This window comes from Dendrobates tinctorius, unplaced genomic scaffold, assembly GCF_039654945.1.
Source record: "Dendrobates tinctorius isolate UK_male_01 unplaced genomic scaffold, ASM3965494v1 ptg000019l, whole genome shotgun sequence".
Taxonomy (NCBI): domain Eukaryota; kingdom Metazoa; phylum Chordata; class Amphibia; order Anura; family Dendrobatidae; genus Dendrobates; species Dendrobates tinctorius.
The window spans coordinates 48,815,065-48,837,893 of NW_027361687.1; the positions used below are offsets into that span (position 1 = coordinate 48,815,065).

Sequence of the window (22,829 nt, forward strand, 5' to 3'; positions counted from 1 at the left end):
TGTATGAGCAGAAATATATATATATATATATATATATATATATATACACACGTCTGTATGAGGAGAAATATATATATACACGTCTGTATGAGGAGAAATATATATATATACACATCTGTATGAGGAGAAATATATATATATACACACACGTCTGTATGAGAAGAAATATATATATATATACACATCTGTATGAGGAGAAATATATATATATATATATATACACATCTGTATGAGGAGAAATATATATATATATATATATACACACACACACGTCTGTATGAGGAGAAATATATAGATATATATACAGACGTGTGTATATATATATCTATATATTTCTCCTCATACAGACGTGTGTGTGTGTATATATATATATATATATATATATATATATATATATATTTCTCCTCATACAGATGTGTATATATATATATATTTCTCCTCATACAGATGTGTATATATATATATATTTCTTTGAGGAGAAATACATATACACGTCCGTATGAGGAGAAATATATATATATACACGTCTGTATGAGGAGAAATATATATACACGTCTGTATGAGGAGAAATATATATATATATATATATATATATATATATATACACACGTCTGTATGAGGACAAATATATATATACACGTCTGTATGAGGAGAAATATATATATATATATATATATATATATATATATATATATACACTCACTGGCCACTTTATTAGGTACACCATGCTAGTAAGGGGTTGGACCCCCTTTTGCCTTCAGAACTGCCTCAATTCTTCGTGGCAGAGATTCAACAAGGTGCTGGAAGCATTCCTCAGAGATTTTGGACCATATTGACATGATGGCATCACACAGTTGGCGCAGATTTGTCGGCTGCACATCCCTGATGCGAATCTCCCGTTCCACCACATCCCAAAGATGCTCTATTGGATTGAGATCTGGTGACTGAGGAGGCCATTTGAGTACAGTGAACTCATTGTCATGTTCAAGAAACCAATCTGAGATGATTCGAGCTTTATGACATGGCGCATTATCCTGCTGAAAGTAGCCATCAGATGTTGGGTACATTGTGGTCATAAAGGGATGGACATGGTCAGCAACAATACTCAGGTAGGCTGTGGCGTTGCAACGATGCTCAATTGGTACCAAGGGGCCCAAAGAGTGCCCAGAAAAAATTCCCCACACCATGACACCACCACCACCAGCCTGAACCGTTGATACAAGGCAGGATGGATCCATGCTTTCATGTTGTTTACGCCAAATTCTGACCCTACCATCCGAATGTCGCAGCAGAAATCGAGACTCATCAGACCAGGCAACGTTTTTCCAATCTTCTACTGTCCAATTTCGATGAGCTTGTGCAAATTGTAGCCTCAGTTTCCTGTTCTTAGCTGAGAGGAGTGGTACCCAGTGTGGTCTTCTGCTGCTGTAGCCCATCTGCCTCAAAGTTCGACGCACTGTGCGTTCAGAGATGCTCTTCTGCCTACCTTGGTTGTAACGGGTGGCAATTTGAGTCACTGTTGCCTTTCTATCAGCTCGAACCAGTCTGCCCATTCTCCTCTGACCTCTGGCATCAACATGGCATTTCCGGCCACAGAACTGCCGCTCACTGGATTTTTTTTCTTTTTCGGACCATTCTCTGTAAACCCTAGAGATGGTTGTGCGTGAAAATCCCAGTAGATCAGCAGTTTCTGAAATTCTCAGACCAGCCCTTCTGGCACCAACAATCATGCCACGTTCAAAGGCACTCAAATCACCTTTCTTCCCCATACTGATGCTCGGTTTGAACTGCAGGAGATTGTCTTGACCATGTCTACATGCCTAAATGCACTGAGTTGCCGCCATGTGATTGGCTGATTAGAAATTAAGTCTTAACACACAGTTGGACAGGTGTACCTAATAAAGTGGCCAGTGAGTGTATATATACACACACCTCTGTATGAGGAGAAATATATATATATATATATATATACACGTCTGTATGAGGAGAAATATATATATACACGTCTGTATGAGGAGAAATATATATATATATATATATATATATATATATACGTCTGTATGAGGAGAAATATATATATATATACACGTCTGTATGAGGAGAAATATATATATATACACGTCTGTATGAGTAGAAATATATATATATATATATATATATATACAGTGGGAAAAAAAGTATTTAGTCAGTCAGCAATAGTGCAAGCTCCACCACTTAAAAAGATGAGAGGCGTCTGTAATTTACATCATAGGTAGACCTCAACTATGGGAGACAAACTGAGAAAAAAAAATCCAGAAAATCACATTGTCTGTTTTTTTTTCATTTTATTTGCATATTATGGTGGAAAATAAGTATTTGGTCAGAAACAAGCAATCAAGATTTCTGGCTCTCACAGACCTGTAACTTCTTCTTTAAGAGTCTCCTCTTTCCTCCACTCATTACCTGTAGTAATGGCACCTGTTTAAACTTGTTATCAGTATAAAAAGACACCTGTGCACACCCTCAAACAGTCTGACTCCAAACTCCACTATGGTGAAGACCAAAGAGCTGTCAAAGGACACCAGAAACAAAATTGTAGCCCTGCACCAGGCTGGGAAGACTGAATCTGCAATAGCCAACCAGCTTGGAGTGAAGAAATCAACTGTGGGAGCAATAATTAGAAAATGGAAGACATACAAGACCACTGATAATCTCCCTCGATCTGGTGCTCCACGCAAAATCCCACCCCGTGGGGTCAGAATGATATAGAAATATATACAGATACAGAAATATATATATACACGTCTGTATGAGGAGAAATATATATATATATATATATATATACACTCACTGGCCACTTTATTAGGTACACCTGTCCAACTGTGTGTTAAGACTTAATTTCTAATCAGCCAATCACATGGCGGCAACTCAGTGCATTTAGGCATGTAGACATGGTCAAGACAATCTCCTGCAGTTCAAACCGAGCATCAGTATGGGGAAGAAAGGTGATTTGAGTGCCTTTGAACGTGGCATGATTGTTGGTGCCAGAAGGGCTGGTCTGAGTATTTCAGAAACTGCTGATCTACTGGGATTTTCACGCACAACCATCTCTAGGGTTTACAGAGAATGGTCCGAAAAAGAAAAAAAAACCAGTGAGCGGCAGTTCTGTGGCCGGAAATGCCATGTTGATGCCAGAGGTCAGAGGAGAATGGGCAGACTGGTTCGAGCTGATAGAAAGGCAACAGTGACTCAAATTGCCACCCGTTACAACCAAGGTAGGCAGAAGAGCATCTCTGAACGCACAGAGCGTCGAACTTTGAGGCAGATGGGCTACAGCAGCAGAAGACCACACTGGGTACCACTCCTCTCAGCTAAGAACAGGAAATTGAGGCTACAATTTGCACAAGCTCATCGAAATTGGACAGTAGAAGATTGGAAAAACGTTGCCTGGTCTGATGAGTCTCGATTTCTGCTGCGACATTCGGATGGTAGGGTCAGAATTTGGCGTAAACAACATGAAAGCATGGATCCATCCTGCCTTGTATCAACGGTTCAGGCTGGTGGTGGTGGTGTCATGGTGTGGGGAATTTTTTCTGGGCACTCTTTGGGCCCCTTGGTACCAATTGAGCATCGTTGCAACGCCACAGCCTACCTGAGTATTGTTGCTGACCATGTCCATCCCTTTATGACCACAATGTACCCAACATCTGATGGCTACTTTCAGCAGGATAATGCGCCATGTCATAAAGCTCGAATCATCTCAGATTGGTTTCTTGAACATGACAATGAGTTTACTGTACTCAAATGGCCTCCTCAGTCACCAGATCTCAATCCAATAGAGCATCTTTGGGATGTGGTGGAACGGGAGATTCGCATCAGGGATGTGCAGCCGACAAATCTGCGCCAACTGTGTGATGCCATCATGTCAATATGGTCCAAAATCTCTGAGGAATGCTTCCAGCACCTTGTTGAATCTCTGCCACGAAGAATTGAGGCAGTTCTGAAGGCAAAAGGGGGTCCGACCCCTTACTAGCATGGTGTACCTAATAAAGTGGCCAGTGAGTGTATACACACACCTCTGTATGAGGAGAAATATATATATATATATATACACGTCTGTATGAGGAGAAATATATATATACACGTCTGTATGAGGAGAAATATATATATATATATATATATATATATATATACACGTCTGTATGAGGAGAAATATATATATATATATACACGTCTGTATGAGGAGAAATATATATATATATATATATATATATATATATACACGTCTGTATGAGGAGAAATATATATATATATATATATACGTCTGTATGAGGAGAAATATATATATATATATACACGTCTGTATGAGGAGAAATATATATATATATATATATACACACACGTCTGTATGAGGAGAAATATATATATATATATGTATATATATATATATACACATACATGTCTGTATTAGGAGAAATATATATATATATACACGTCTGTATGAGGAGAAATATATATATACCCTCAAACAGTCTGACTCCAAACTCCACTATAGTGAAGACCAAAGAGCTGTCAAAGGACACCAGAAACAAAATTGTAGCCCTGCACCAGGCTGGGAAGACTGAATCTGCAATAGCCAACCAGCTTGGAGTGAAGAAATCAACTGTGGGAGCAATAATTAGAAAATGGAAGACATACAAGACCACTGATAATCTCCCTCGATCTGGTGCTCCACGCAAAATCCCACCCCGTGGGGTCAGAATGATCACAAGAACGGTGAGCAAAAATCCCAGAACCACGCGGGGGGACCTAGTGAATGAACTGCAGAGAGCTGGGACCAATGTAACAAGGCCTACCATAAGTAACACACTACGCCACCATGGACTCAGATCCTGCAGTGCCAGACGTGTCCCACTGCTTAAGCCTGTACATGTCCGGGCCCGTCTGAAGTTTGCTAGAGAGCATTTGGATGATCCAGAGGAGTTTTGGGAGAATGTCCTATGGTCTGATGAAACCAAACTGGAACTGTTTGGTAGAAACACAACTTGTCGTGTTTGGAGGAAAAAGAATACTGAGTTGCATCCATCAAACACCATACCTACTGTAAAGCATGGTGGTGGAAACATCATGCTTTGGGGCTGTTTCTCTGCAAAGGGGCCAGGACGACTGATCCGGGTACATGAAAGAATGAATGGGGCCATGTATCGTGAGATTTTGAGTGCAAACCTCCTTCCATCAGCAAGGGCATTGAAGATGAAGCGTGGCTGGGTCTTTCAACATGACAATGATCCAAAGCACACCGCCAGGGCAACGAAGGAGTGGCTTCGTAAGAAGCATTTCAAGGTCCTGGAGTGGCCTAGCCAGTCTCCAGATCTCAACCCTATAGAAAACCTTTGGAGGGAGTTGAAAGTCCATGTTGCCAAGCGAAAGGCCAAAAACATCACTGCTCTAGAGGAGATCTGCATGGAGGAATGGGCCAACATACCAACAACAGTGTGTGGCAACCTTGTGAAGACTTACAGAAAACGTTTGACCTCTGTCATTGCCAACAAAGGATATATCACAAAGTATTGAGATGAAATTTTGTTTCTGACCAAATACTTATTTTCCACCATAATATGCAAATAAAATGAAAAAAAAACAGACAATGTGATTTTCTGGATTTTTTTTTCTCAGTTTGTCTCCCATAGTTGAGGTCTACCTATGATGTAAATTACAGACGCCTCTCATCTTTTTAAGTGGTGGAACTTGCACTATTGCTGACTGACTAAATACTTTTTTTCCCCACTGTATATATATATACACGTCTGTATGAGGAGAAATATATATATATATATATATATATATATATATATATATATATATATATATACCGTATACGTCTGTATGAGGAGAAATATATATATATATATATACACGTCTGTATGAGGAGAAATATATATATACACGTCTGTATGAGGAGAAATATATATATATATATACACACACGTCTGTATGAGGAGAAATATATATATATATATACATACATGTCTGTATGAGGAGAAATATATATATATATACGTCTGTATGAGGAGAAATATATATATATATATATACATGTCTGTATGAGGAGAAATATATATATATACACGTCTGTATGAGGAGAAATATATATATATACACACGTCTGTATGAGGAGAAATATATATATATATATATATACACGTCTGTATGAGGAGATATATATATATATATATACACGTCTGTATGAGGAGAAATATATATATATATACACGTCTGTATGAGGAGAAATATATATACACACGTCTGTATGAGGAGAAATATATATACTGTATATATATATATACACACATGTCCGTATGAGGAGAAATATATATATATATGTATATATATATATATATATACACACAGTATATATATATACACGTCTGTATGAGGACAAATATATATATATACACGTCTGTATGAGGACAAATATATATATATATACACGTCTGTATGAGGACAAATATACATATATACACGTCTGTATGAGGACAAATATATATACACGTCTGTATGAGGAGAAATATATATATACACGTCTGTATGAGGAGAAATATATATATACACGTCTGTAGGAGGAGATAGATATATATCTCTATCTATCTCCTCATACAGACGTGTATATATATATTTCTCCTCATACAGACGTGTATATATATATATATATATATATTTCTCCTCATACAGACGTGTATATATATATATATATTTCTCCTCATACAGACGTGTATATATATATATATATATATATACACACGTCTGTATGAGGAGAAATATATATATACACGTCTGTATGAGGAGAAATATATATATATATATATATATACACACACCTCTGTATGAGGAGAAATATATATATATATATATATATATACACGTCTGTATGAGGAGAAATATATATATACACGTCTGTATGAGGAGAAATATATATATATATATATATATATATATATATATATACGTCTGTATGAGGAGAAATATATATATATATACACGTCTGTATGAGGAGAAATATATATATATATATATATATATATATATATACACGTCTGTATGAGGAGAAATATATATATATATATATACGTCTGTATGAGGAGAAATATATATATATATATACACGTCTGTATGAGGTGAAATATATATATATAGATTCAAGATTCAAGATTCAAAGAAGCTTTATTGGCAGGACTAAATATACATTAGTTTTGCCAAAGCAGGTGTACAGAAGGGGATAGGGACTGTAGGGATGTTGGGAAGGGGCTGTAGGAAAGGTGGATGGGGCAGATCCAGGATGGGGCTATAGAAGTCCATGGCATAGGGTAGGTGGATGGGGGCATGGGGGCAGATCCAGGATGAGGCTATAGAAGTCCATGGCATAGGGAAGGTGGATGGGGGATTGGGGCATATCCAGGGTGGGTGCCATAGAAGTCCATGGCATATCATAGTTCTCTTTCTCGCAGTCTATGGCATTCGCTCACATATTGCGCTGCTATCTCCACTGCTCTCTCTTCTTCCCCCAGCAGGATGTATGTTTTCTCTTCCTCCTTCATGGTGGTGAAATCCGGGAAGAGATGCGAGAGTCTCCTGAAGTGAATGTCCCTCACTGCTGAGTACTTGGAGCAGTGTAGCAGGAAGTGGGTCTCATCCTCCAGGGCCTCCTGGTCACAGTGTTGGCACAGTCTTTCCTCCCTGGGCTTGTAGCTCTGCCTGTGTCTGTTGGATTCGATGGCCAGACTGTGGGCACTGAGTCTATACCGGCTCAGGATCTTGCGGTCTTTGGGGTCCGGGAGTTTCTCCAGGTATGGGGCCAGTCTGTAGTCTCTCTGTAGACTCCGGTACATGGTCAGTTTCTGTGAGCTGATGATGTCGTTCTTCCAGTCACTTACGTACCTCTCCTGGCCTTCGTCTACCATCTTCCTGATTCCGGCTTTTGTCAGGTTGTTGTGATTGGTGTTCTGGTCAGGTTGGGTTTGGGTGAGCTGTTCCGAGGGTCCTGGTTTTTCTGTTTCCCCTACATGTGTCAGGGCTTTATGGTGATGGGAGCTTGGATTGCTACTACGTAGGTGAGCCTGGAATGACAGTGCCCTCTTTAGAACCGTTAGGTGTAGAGGGAATCTGCCCAGCTCGGCCCGGCAAGCACTGTTGGAGGTGCTCCGATGGACTTGGAGAAGGTGCTTGCAGAATTCCAGGTGGAATATTTCTGTTGGGCTTGAATCCCACCTTGACCAGTCTGGGTAGGTGTGAGGACCCCAGACTTCGCTGCCATACAGGAGGATTGGGGCGATGATAGAATCGAAGATTTTTAACCAGACCCTCACTGGTGGCTTTAGATGGTAGAGTTTCCTTCGGATGGCATAGAAGGTTTTGCATGCCTTGTCTTTCAGGGTCTCTATGGCTTGTTTGAAGCTCCCTGATCGGTGAATCTCTAGGCCCAGATAGGTATATTTGTCCGTTCCTGTAAGGGCGCAGTTGTTGAGGATAAATGAAGGGTGCTGGTCTGATTTTCTCTTTCTCTTCTGGAACACCATGATGTTGGTTTTCTTTAGGTTGACCGGTAGAGCCCAAGTGGAGCTGAATTTCTCTAAGATTTTCAGGTTGTCTTGGAGGCCTTTCTCGGTTGGTGACAGAAGCAGCAAGTCATCTGCATACAGCAGGAATTTCACCTGCACGTCGTGGAGGGTGAGACCTGGTGCTGTGGAAGATTCCAGAGTGGTAGCCAGCTCATTGATGTAAATGTTGAAGAGCGTTGGGCTTAGGCTGCAGCCTTGTCTGACTCCCCGGCTCTGCTGGAAATAAGCCGTTCTTCTGCCGTTCACACTCACACTGCAGAGGTTCTCGGTGTAGGAGCTTTTGATAACATCATAGGTCTTTCCTCCTATTCCGCTCTCCAGCAGTTTCAGGAATAAGCCTGGGTGCCACACCGAATCAAAGGCCTTTTTAAAGTCCACGAAACAGGCGTATATCTTCCTGTTCTTTGTATTGTGGGCGTGGCTCTGAATGAGGCTGTGCAGGGTGTAGATGTGGTCAGTAGTGCGGTGGTTTGGCATGAAGCCTGCTTGGCTCTTGCTGAGGACGTTGTGCTCGGTGAGGAAACTGAGGATCCTCTTGTTCAGGATGCTGTTGAACAGTTTTCCCAGGTTGCTGCTGACACATATTCCTCTGTAGTTGGCTGGGTCATACCTGTCCCCATTCTTGTGGATGGGTGTGATGAGGCCTTGATTCCAGGTACGAGGGAAGTAGCCGGCACTTAGCACAATATTGAAGAGTTTAACCATTGCGGCCTGTATTTCTGGTGGGCTGTACTTCAGCATTTCTGGTAGGATTCCATCCAGGCCACCGGCTTTTCTACATCTTATGGAAGAGATTCTCTCTGCTACTTCCTGTAATGTAATAGGTGCATCCACGGGGTTTTGGAAATTTTTTACTTTTTGTTCCATTGCTTTTAGTTTTGCCATTATGTTTTCCTGTTCTTGGCTTAGTTCTTCCTTTGGAATGTCTTTATAGAGGTCTCTGAAGTACTGGAGCCAGATGTTGCCATTTTGGATATGGATGTTGTTTTTCTTGTCTTTTGTGCCCATGTGGTTCCATAGTTCCCAGAAGGAGTTGTCTTGGAGGGCGTCTTGGAGTTGGTTAAGTTTGGTGGAGATGTAACTCTGCTTCTTCCTCCTGAGGATGGTTTTGTACTGCCTTTGTATGGTTTCATAGGCTTCCCTCAGACCCGGGTGGTTGGGGTCTCTGTGTTTCTTGTTTGAGGCTGTTCTCAGGGTCTTCCGTACAGCTTTACATTCTCTGTCAAACCATCCATTGATCTGTTTTTCTTTTGGTCTCTTGTAGTTGACTTTTTTAAGGTCGGACAGTCTGGCCATTGCATAGAATATATTGTTGAGGTCTTTTGCAGCTTGACTCACTCCCTTTGGGTTAGGCTGGTACTCGTAGTTGTAGAAGTGGTGGAGCATCCGCTGTATTTCAGGTCTGCTGGGAACCTCTTTATACTTTAATGCCGACGTTTTGTGCCATTTATAAGATGGAGGCCGGGTGAAGAGGCCGCTCTGCTGTGGCTTTTGAGTGGATGGTTTCTCTGTAGATTTCAGGTACAGAAGAAGTTGGTTGTGGTCTGACAGGTGCGTTTGTGGGGAGACTATGAAGGCGCTGATATTTGCCAGGTTCATATCTGTAATGGCATAATCTACAACACTCCTCCCTACATGGGAGTTTAGTGTGCACCTCCCTAAGGAGTCTCCTTTGGTTCGTCCGTTAAGAATATGAAGTCCTAAACTTCTGCATACGTTCAGGAGCTTTTTACCACTTTTGTTGACTGTACTGTCATAGCTGTTTCTCTCTGTGACTACTGAGTCTTGGCCGTTATTCTCTGCTCCAAATATGTAGATGTTCCCATCCGTGGTCAGGAAGTCGTTTTCTCCCCCTGTTCTTGCATTGAGGTCTCCAAAGATGAGAACTTTGCCCAGGCCCTGATAGTGGGCGGCTTCTCTTTGTAAGATCTCGAAGCAGTCTGGATTGAAGTAGGGTGACTCTGGCGGTGATATATAGGTGGCGCAGAGATAGACATCAGACTGAGAGGTGAGGATGGAGCTGCTGATCCTGATCCATATGTGGCTGCCTCCTCTCTTCACCGGTTTGATGTACTGGTGGAGCTCCTCTTTATGCCAGATCAGTATTCCTCCTGAGCTCCGGCCCAGTTTGATGTTTTTATTTTTCAGGGCAGGGACAGAGATTTCCCTGTATCCGATGGGCACCAGAGATTCATCTTCGGCTCTGGTCCATGTTTCCAGGAGGATCTGAATGTCTATATTTCTCAGTCTTTGTATAAAGTCAGGGTCATTTGTTTTACATCCAAAGGCCGAGGTGTTGAGGCCCTGAATATTCCAGCTGCTGATTGTAAGTGAGATCATTTTTTTTTTTTTTTTCTATATATCTTTGGTGTATATACCTTGTAATGAGTATGGCTGTGTAGGACACACCGGATCTCTGACTGGTTTATTAATGGTGTTGTTTCCGTCCAGTCACATTAGTTTCCTGCACACTGTGTTGAGTAGAGTCTTTATCTCCTCCATATCTCTGCTCTGTATATCTCTGCTCTGTATGCCTCTGTTTCGCATGTCTCTGTGTGAGGTCGGTGAACTCCTCCATGGTGGTCTCCTCCTCTGATGGTCCAATTTTGGGTGAGGGTGTATGTTTTCAGCTTCCTTTGATATAATTGTTGTTTCTTTCCTTCTTATTGTCGGGGGTCTTTTCATGGGATTCTGGTTCGTGATGGCTCCAGGCCTAGGGTGGTCTCTGTTTAGTACAATGTCCTTCAGCTCTTTGGCCAGAAGGCTGACCCCTGATTTATTCAGGTGCTTACTGTCATAGAGGTGATGGTGATTTATGGAGGGGTGTTGGGCCAGAATCACTCCTGGCACAGATTTAATTCTTGCTGTTAGGTCCATATTGATGTTCTGGATGGTGTGGTTGGATATGTCCTTTCTTGGGAGCAGAGATGACAGAATGATTTTGCTGTCTGGGAATCTTAGTTGTGCCGTCTTTGCTAGTTGGGCCAGTTGTCCTGAGATCTGCTGGTGCTGGTCTGGCAGATTGTTTGTGCCGGTGTGTATAATGATATGGTTTGGGTTGGAAAACCGTGGATTATTGATGACCGCTGTCACCTGCTCAATAGTTGCACAGCGGATTTTTTTGACCCTTTTTCCTGGGAATAGCCGCCTTGTATTCAGGTATTTCCCATTTGAGTCCATTATGAGGACGGTGTCAGGACTTTGTGATGTTGTTGGTGGGGGATGTGGCTGCTGATGGGGGTCTGTGCTGGAGATTATGCTGGTAGCAGGTTCTCTTCTCTCCTCTATGGGTCTTGCTTCTGGCTCACTTTGATTAGACTCCGGTTCCTCCATATTGGGGTTGTTTGGCCTCTCAGCCTCCTGGCCAGTGGAGGTCATGTCCTCTGCACTCCTCGTTTCCATGGCCCCCTCCTGGCTCAGATGTCCAGGTGTTGGTGCTTTCAGCTTTTCTATCTCCTGTCTCAGCCTGGCATTTTCTTCCTGCAATTCACACATTGCGGCTCTATTTGCTGCAGGGATGACCTGTATTCACATTTCAGTTTGCTTATCTCAGTAACTATGTGGTCATTAGCATTTCTGTCACCAGTGTTTCTCAGATGTTCTTCCTTAAATTGTACAAATTCTCTTTCTAATTGAGACAAACAGTCTCTGAGGGTCTGGGGTGAGGGGTGTGAAGCATTGGGGGCAGTGGTGTCTCTGGAGGTCTCTGTAGGCCTGTGGATATCAGAGGTGGCTGGGGTTTGTTGTTCTTTGTGGGATTGGGCCTGGAGTTTAATATGAGGGAACCTGTCTTCAAATTGCCCCAGATTGTCCTCAGTCCCTTGCACCAGGACGGTGCCACTGTTGTATATATACACACACACGTCTGTATGAGGAGAAATATATATATATATACACGTCTGTATGAGGAGAAATATATATATATATATATATATATACACATGTCTGTATGAGGAGAAATATATATATACACGTCTGTATGAGGAGAAATATATATATATACACACATCTGTATGAGGAGAAATATATATATATATATATATATACACGTCTGTATGAGGAGATATATATATATATATATATACACGTCTGTATGAGGAGAAATATATATATACACGTCTGTATGAGAAGAAATATATATACACACGTCTGTATGAGGAGAAATATATATATATATATATATATATATATATATATACACACATGTCCGTATGAGGAGAAATATATATATATATATATATATATATATATATATACATACACAGTATATATATACACGTCTGTATGAGGACAAATATATATATATACACGTCTGTATGAGGACAAATATATATATATATACACGTCTGTATGAGGACAAATATACATATATACACGTCTGTATGAGGACAAATATATATACACGTCTGTATGAGGAGAAATATATATATACACGTCTGTATGAGGAGAAATATATATATACACGTCTGTATGAGGAGATAGATATATATATATATATATATATATATATCTATCTATCTCCTCATACAGACGTGTATATATATATTTCTCCTCATACAGACGTGTATATATATATATATATTTCTCCTCATACAGAAGTGTATATATATATATATATATTTCTCCTCATACAGACGTATATATATATATACACTCACTGGCCACTTTATTAGGTACACCATGCTAGTAACGGGTTGGACCCCCTTTTGCCTTCAGAACTGCCTCAATTCTTCGTGGCAGAGATTCAACAAGGTGCTGGAAGCATTCCTCAGAGATTTTGGACCATATTGACATGATGGCATCACACAGTTGGCGCAGATTTGTCGGCTGCACATCCCTGATGCGAATCTCCCATTCCACCACATCCCAAAGATGCTCTATTGGATTGAGATCTGGTGACTGAGGAGGCCATTTGAGTACAGTGAACTCATTGTCATGTTCAAGAAACCAATCTGAGATGATTCGAGCTTTATGACATGGCGCATTATCCTGCTGAAAGTAGCCATCAGATGTTGGGTACATTGTGGTCATAAAGGGATGGACATGGTCAGCAACAATACTCAGGTAGGCTGTGGCGTTGCAACGATGCTCAATTGGTACCAAGGGGCCCAAAGAGTGCCAAGAAAAAATTCCCCACACCATGACACCACCACCACCAGCCTGAACCATTGATACAAGGCTGGATGGATCCATGCTTTCATGTTGTTTACGCCAAATTCTGACCCTACCATCCGAATGTCGCAGCAGAAATCGAGACTCATCAGACCAGGCAAGGTTTTTCCAATCTTCTACTGTCCAATTTCGATGAGCTTGTGCAAATTGTAGCCTCAGTTTCCTGTTCTTAGCTGAGAGGAGTGGTACCCAGTGTGGTCTTCTGCTGCTGTAGCCCATCTGCCTCAAAGTTCGACGCACTGTGCGTTCAGAGATGCTCTTCTGCCTACCTTGGTTGTAACGGGTGGCAATTTGAGTCACTGTTGCCTTTCTATCAGCTCGAACCAGTATGCCCATTCTCCTCTGACCTCTGGCATCAACAAGGCATTTCCGGCCACAGAACTGCCGCTCACTGGATTTTTTTTCTTTTTCGGACCATTCTCTGTAAACCCTAGAGATGGTTGTGCGTGAAAATCCCAGTAGATCAGCAGTTTCTGAAATACTCAGACCAGCCCTTCTGGCACCAACAATCATGCCACGTTCAAAGGCACTCAAATCACCTTTCTTCCCCATACTGATGCTCGGTTTGAACTGCAGGAGATTGTCTTGACCATGTCTACATGCCTAAATGCACTGAGTTGCCGCCATGTGATTGGCTGATTAGAAATTAAGTCTTAACACACAGTTGGACAGGTGTACCTAATAAAGTGGCCAGTGAGTGTATATATACACACGTCTGTATGAGGAGAAATATATATATACACGTCTGTATGAGGAGAAATATATATATATATATATATACACGTCTGTATGAGGAGAAATATATATATATATATACACGTCTGTATGAGGAGAAATATATATACACGTCTGTATGAGGAGAAATATATATATATATATATATATATATATACACGTCTGTATGAGGACAAATATATATACACGTCTGTATGAGGAGAAATATATATATACACGTCTGTATGAGGAGAAATATATATATACACGTCTGTATGAGGAGATATATATAAACACGTCTGTATGAGGAGAAATATATATATATATACATATATTCGTCTTCATCCAGACGTGTGTGTGTATATATATATATATATATATATATATATATATATATATATACACACGTCTGGATGAAGATATATATATATATATATATATATATACGTCTGTATGAGGAGAAATATATAGATATATAGATATATGGATATATATACACGTCTGTATGAGGAGAAATATATATATATATATATATACACACACACACACACGTCTGTATGAGGACAAATATATATATATATACACGTCTGTATGAGGACAAATATATATATACACGTCTGTATGAGGAGAAATATATATATACACGTCTGTATGAGGAGAAATATATATGTACACATCTGTACGAGGAGAAAAATATATATACACGTCTGTATGAGGAGAAATATATATATACACGTCTGTATGAGGAGAAATATATATATATATACACGTCTGTATGAGGAGAAATATATATATATATATATATACATACATACATGTCTGTATGAGGAGAAATATATATGTACACGTCTGTATGAGGAGAAAAATATATATACACATCTGTATGACGAGAAATATATATGTACACGTATGAGGAGAAATATATATGTACACGTCTGTATGAGGAGAAAAATATATATACACGTCTGTATGAGGAGAAATATATATGTACACGTCTGTATGAGGAGAAATATATATATACACACGTCTGTATGAGGAGAAATATATATATATATATATATATACAGTGGGGCAAAAAAGTATTTAGTCAGTCAGCAATAGTGCAAGTTCCACCACTTAAAAAGATGAGAGGCGTCTGTAATTTACATCATAGGTAGACCTCAACTATGGGAGACAAACTGAGAAAAAAAAATCCAGAAAATCACATTGTCTGTTTTTTTTTCATTTTATTTGCATATTATGGTGGAAAATAAGTATTTGGTCAGAAACAAAATTTCATCTCCATACTTTGTGATATATCCTTTGTTGGCAATGACAGAGGTCAAATGTTTTCTGTAAGTCTTCACAAGGTTGCCACACACTGTTGTTGGTATGTTGGCCCATTCCTCCATGCAGATCTCCTCTAGAGCAGTGATGTTTTTGGCTTTTCGCTTGGCAACACGGACTTTCAACTCCCTCCAAAGGTTTTCTATAGGGTTGAGATCTGGAGACTGGCTAGGCCACTCCAGGACCTTGAAATGCTTCTTACGAAGCCACTCCTTCATTGCCCTGGCGGTGTGCTTTGGATCATTGTCATGTTGAAAGACCCAGCCACGTTTCATCATCAATGCCCTTGCTGATGGAAGGAGGTTTGCACTCAAAATCTCACGATACATGGCCCCATTCATTCTTTCATGTACCCGGATCAGTCGTCCTGGCCCCTTTGCAGAGAAACAGCCCCAAAGCATGATGTTTCCACCACCATGCTTTACAGTAGGTATGGTGTTTGATGGATGCAACTCAGTATTCTTTTTCCTCCAAACACGACAAGTTGTGTTTCTACCAAACAGTTCCAGTTTGGTTTCATCAGACCATAGGACATTCTCCCAAAACTCCTCTGGATCATCCAAATGCTCTCTAGCAAACTTCAGATGGGCCCGGACATGTACAGGCTTAAGCAGTGGGACACGTCTGGCACTGCAGGATCTGAGTCCATGGTGGCGTAGTGTGTTACTTATGGTAGGCCTTGTTACATTGGTCCCAGCTCTCTGCAGTTCATTCACTAGGTCCCCCTGCGTGGTTCTGGGATTTTTGCTCACCGTTCTTGTGATCATTCTGACCCCACGGGGTGGGATTTTGCGTGGAGCACCAGATCGAGGGAGATTATCAGTGGTCTTGTATGTCTTCCATTTTCTAATTATTGCTCCCACAGTTGATTTCTTCACTCCAAGCTGGTTGGCTATTGCAGATTCAGTCTTCCCAGCCTGGTGCAGGGCTACAATTTTGTTTCTGGTGTCCTTTGACAGCTCTTTGGTCTTCACCATAGTGGAGTTTGGAGTCAGACTGTTTGAGGGTGTGCACAGGTGTCTTTTTGTACTGATAACAAGTTTAAACAGGTGCCATTACTACAGGTAATGAGTGGAGGAAAGAGGAGACTCTTAAAGAAGAAGTTACAGGTCTGTGAGAGCCAGAAATCTTGATTGCTTGTTTCTGACCAAATACTTATTTTCCACCATAATATGCAAATAAAATGAAAAAAAAAACAGACAATGTGATTTTCTGGATTTTTTTTTCTCAGTTTGTCTCCCATAGTTGAGGTCTACCTATGATGTAAATTACAGACGCCTCTCATCTTTTTAAGTGGTGGAACTTGCACTATTGCTGACTGACTAAATACTTTTTTGCCCCACTGTATATATATATATATATACACTCACTGGCCACTTTATTAGGTACACCATGCTAGTAAGGGGTTGGACCCCCTTTTGCCTTCAGAACTGCCTCAATTCTTCGTGGCAGAGATTCAACAAGGTGCTGGAAGCATTCCTCAGAGATTTTGGACCATATTGACATGATGGCATCACACAGTTGGCGCAGATTTGTCGGCTGCACATCCCTGATGCGAATCTCCCATTCCACCACATCCCAAAGATGCTCTATTGGATTGAGATCTGGTGACTGAGGAGGCCATTTGAGTACAGTAAACTCATTGTCATGTTCAAGAAACCAATCTGAGATGATTCGAGCTTTATGACATGGCGCATTATCCTGCTGAAAGTAGCCATCAGATGTTGGGTACATTGTGGTCATAAAGGGATGGACATGGTCAGCAACAATACTCAGGTAGGCTGTGGCGTTGCAACGATGCTCAATTGGTACCAAGGGGCCCAAAGAGTGCCCAGAAAAAATTCCCCACACCATGACACCACCACCACCAGCCTGAACCGTTGATACAAGGCAGGATGGATCCATGCTTTCATGTTGTTTACGCCAAATTCTGACCCTACCATCCGAATGTCGCAGCAGAAATCGAGACTCATCAGACCAGGCAACGTTTTTCCAATCTTCTACTGTCCAATTTCGATGAGCTTGTGCAAATTGTAGCCTCAGTTTCCTGTTCTTAGCTGAGAGGAGTGGTACCCAGTGTGGTCTTCTGCTGCTGTAGCCCATCTGCCTCAAAGTTCGACGCACTGTGCGTTCAGAGATGCTCTTCTGCCTACCTTGGTTGTAACGGGTGGCAATTTGAGTCACTGTTGCCTTTCTATCAGCTCGAACCAGTCTGCCCATTCTCCTCTGACCTCTGGCATCAACATGGCATTTCCGGCCACAGAACTGCCGCTCACTGGATTTTTTTTCTTTTTCGGACCATTCTCTGTAAACCCTAGAGATGGTTGTGCGTGAAAATCCCAGTAGATCAGCAGTTTCTGAAATTCTCAGACCAGCCCTTCTGGCACCAACAATCATGCCACGTTCAAAGGCACTCAAATCACCTTTCTTCCCCATACTGATGCTCGGTTTGAACTGCAGGAGATTGTCTTGACCATGTCTACATGCCTAAATGCACTGAGTTGCCGCCATGTGATTGGCTGATTAGAAATTAAGTCTTAACACACAGTTGGACAGGTGTACCTAATAAAGTGGCCAGTGAGTGTATATACGCGTCTGTATGAGGAGAAATATATATATACAATGTCTGTATGAGGAGAAATATATATATATATATATATATATACGTCTGTATGAGGAGAAATATATATATATATATATATACACACGTCTGTATGAGGAGAAATATATATGTACACGTCTGTATGAGGAGAAAAATATATATATATATGTCTGTATGAGGAGAAATATATATATATATATACACACACGTCTGTATGAGGAGAAATATATATGTACACGTCTGTATGAGGAGAAAAATATATATATATATATATACACGTCTGTATGAGGAGAAATGTATATGTACACGTCTGTATGAGGAGAAATATACATATACACGTCTGTATGAGGAGAAATATATATGTACACGTCTGTATGAGGAGAAATATACATATACACGTCTGTATGAGGAGAAAAATATATATACACGTCTGTATGAGGAGAAATATATATGTACACGTCTGTATGAGGAGAAATATACATATACACGTCTGTATGAGGAGAAATATATATATATATATATATATACACACACACACACACACGTCTATATGAGGAGGAATATATATATATACACGTCTGTATGAGGAGAAATCTATATATATATAAGAGGCATCGTGATTACTCGCTAATCCCAGCCCCCTGCACAGTAGCTCCACCCCCCACCACATCACCACACACAATCCCGCCCCCCCAACACATCACCACACAATCCCACCCCCCAACACATCACCACACACAATCCCGGCCCCCCAACACATCACCACACACAATCCCGGCTCCCCACCACATCACCACACATAATTCCGCCCCCCACCACATTACCGCACATAATCCCGCCCCCACATCACATTACCGCACATAATCCCGCCCCCACCACATCACCACACATAATCCCGGCCCCCAACCACATCACCAGATAAATCCCGCCCCCCACCACATCACCACACATAATTCCGCCCCCCACCACATTACCGCACATAATCCCGCCCCCCATCACATTACAACACATAATCCCGCCCCCCACCACATTACCGCACATAATCCCGCCCCCATCACATTACAACACATAATCCTGCCCCCCACCACATCACCACACATAATTCCGCCCCCCACCACATTACCGCACATAATCCCTCCCCCCACCACATTACCGCACATAATCCCGCCCCCCATCACATTACAACACATAATCCCGCCCCCCACCACATTACCACACATAATCCCGCCCCCCACCACATTACCGCACATAATCCCGCCCCCAACACATTACCACACATAATCCCGCCCCCCCACCTTACCGCACATAATCCCGCCCCCCACCACATTTCCGCTCATAATCCCACTCCCCCACCACATTGCCGCTCATAATCCCGCCCCCCCAAAACGCACATCTTACTGAATCCAGTTTGTTTTCGATTTACACTATGAATAAAATGTATCATTAGTATTATTCAGATTTTTGATGATTATTATTATTTACTTCATTTTAATTTAATTTACCACCTGCGTAAGCGCTATTGAATGTTGTCATTATTTAATGTACTTTAGTTTAATCACCAACAGCGTTAATTAGATAGCAGTGAGCGTGCCGAGCGTTAGCAGGCTGAAAACAGCTAGTGTGTAACTAAGAGTAGAAGATTGTTGACTATGATGGTACAACACCCTTGTACACATCTCGTACACTGTATTTTACCTTGGATAACTAATGTAACTTTCCTTGAGGCCACCCCAGGGTTCTTCTTCACTTTACATTGGTAGGTCCCAGAGTCTCCAACTTCCAGATAGGTGATTGTGATAGAGGCATCGCCCTGACTTGGATTCGCACTTTTAAAAGTCAGTCTGTTCATGAGACCCGGAGGACCTTTTGACACAACAACATTGTCCATGTAGGTGAGAATCTGGTGGAGAAGGAGACACGTACCATCAGAACGGAGATTCTCATACCATCAAGAAACTATAATCTATTGGTTAATGGTTATAAAGATACTCACCACCTTATCCAGTCCTGTGCTGTCCGGGTTCATCTGCGACCACTCAATATCCAAAGCTCCAGTTTCTGAGGGGTCTGTGACATAAGTACAACCCAGCGTCACGCTATCTCCTTTAGGGAGGAGAATGGTCTCAGTACTTTGCTCTTGTATAGTAATGGCACCCAGTAATGCTATTTATTAAGAAACACAAAAACAAATATTCAAAACCTCTTGATCACTACAATACTTTAAAAGACAGATGTGTATTATTTAAATGAGGAGGACACTGCTGCGATAACATTAAAAATTCACCACTGAGGGTGAATTATTGCAGAAACTCTAGTGATATCTAATATTTGCAGTAATACTTTAAAGTATGAGGTTATTCCTTATAATATTCATATCAACCACTTTGAGTCAGAAGTTGACTCATTTTCAGATGCCATATTGTGCAATAACAGAACCTCCATAACAGGGACATCCACCAAGCCTGGTTTGAGATCAGTCTGGATCTGGAGTTTTTCTGTAAGGATATGAAATTCTTGGTATCAGCTGCAGCAACAGTTTTTTGGGGGGTTTAATTAAACAAATTCACACAGTGATGTGATGATGTCATCAAAACGTTCCAGGACAATGACAGGTGGAAATTATCCAGTATCACTGTCTTGTCAGATCTTCTAGGAGAGGTGTCCTCACATGCGATGAACATGAGCACAGGAATGTGTTGTATTATACGCACTTGTTCCAGCCCGACATGATCAGTATTTCTTGTCACTCACACACCCTACAGAGAGAGGAGGACGTCATTGTGACAACACCTACTACTGAACACCAGTTTCTGTAAGGCGTGCCTACTGGATAAAAATAAAAATTTTGGTCCCCCCCGAGATAATTGTGATCTTACACAAAAAACACATAAAATTATGACTAGCCAGGTGACAACTGTCATAGACATCATCAATGCTTCCACAGGATATGCTGCCACTCAAGGTTTTACAGCCAAAGTGTCACGAAGTGACTGGCCCTGTGTGACACAACCCAACAATCGGTAGGTCACTAAACAGTAAAACAAACAAGGGAACACGGGGGAAACAATTACAACAGTGGGCCCTGCGATAGGGAATGGGGAAATGGACACCTCCTGCACTCTCCTGAGGATGTGCCCTGCTCTTACTAGCATCCCTATACAGGTTCTTTCAACCTGTCGCCGAGCAGGATACCTGAGCCCTAAGTAGAGAATTGGCAAGTGAAAACACTGGTCCCACCGCTGCACTAATACTACACAAGGTATGGATAGACAGACAGCAAAAGGAACAGGGTAACAAAAACCACACTTAGCTTTCTCTGCTGCAATGCACCGCACAGCAGAGTAAGGCACCAGATAACAGCATTCAGTTGAAGCACCACTGCACCAGCAACCTCCTGTCTTCAGCAGGGTTGGTATCCAAAAGGACCTGTATAACCAACAGTCAGTTTATGCATCAGGTGACCTTTTAAAGGAAGGTGGGAGTGGTCACCACCTGCATTAGCAAACTCACCAGCAATGTAATTACACCAGCGACCACAGGGGGGGAAAAACAGACATTAACCCCCGATGGCCAGAAAGGAAAAAAGTTTTTTTATGTGAGAATCCAGATCTGTTGCACACAGCCTGGAGAGTATCCCACATGAAGTAAATTAAAACATAACCTTTAATGAACCATTAAAAGGACATAACACAAAAACATTACAAAAAAGTGCTCATGTGAACCAGTGTCAATAAAAAATGGTTTGGTCTCACCATTGGTATTAGATATAGCATTCCAGCATCAGGGCGTATCCTACTGAAGAGACAATCCATTCATGGGGAGCCGAGACATGGGAAAACCAATGTTAATGTAAAGTGTTCCCCTACACTCCCTGTCGTGTCCCAGTGTTACTCCTGTCCTAACAAGGACAGGCCCCAAGAGGATCCTGTAGTGTACCCCCCCCACTGATAAGCGGAAGAATAGACAGAAAAGCTCCCTACGCGTTTCTTCCCCAGTGGTGGAGATTCATCAGGGGAGTCAAATAGATATAAAGCAGTAGGAAAGGATATATAGAATTAGTGTTATCTGTTAAGTCCACAGGCCCCGCAGTGGCGAGATGCCTACAAACTAGTGTGACTGTCCCTGTCACTACCAAGTGGAGTCCTGGAGGGGATGTATGTAGGATACTCTCTAGGCTGTGTGCAACATGTAACCCCTGAGGGTTTTTTGGAATAGTTTTAAAAAGCTCACACTATAGCTGAGTGCCCGAGAATCCAGTTCTGCCACAGATCCAAAAATGGATCATGTCACAAGGGCAAGAGTGGCCAAAAAAAGGCTTATTTGATGTACAGAAGTTTGGGCATATTTGGCATTTCATAATTATGCTTTTTCGGGGGTACATTGAGTAGGAAAATGTTTTTGATATATTCTACACCCCCCTT

General features: G+C 41.3%; 1 protein-coding gene across 1 annotated transcript in view; it reads right to left on the bottom strand.

The window, feature by feature from the left end:
• The window catches only part of LOC141082918 (coxsackievirus and adenovirus receptor homolog), a 122,347-nt gene that overhangs the window by 11,517 nt on the left and 88,001 nt on the right, over positions 1–22,829 (bottom strand). Inside the window, exons 2-3 of the mRNA XM_073566971.1 lie at positions 20,402–20,571; positions 20,104–20,308 (exon numbers count right to left, since the gene is read on the bottom strand). Of these exons, the coding sequence (XP_073423072.1) occupies positions 20,104–20,308; positions 20,402–20,571 (375 nt within the window). The remainder of the gene's footprint in view (positions 1–20,103; positions 20,309–20,401; positions 20,572–22,829) is intronic.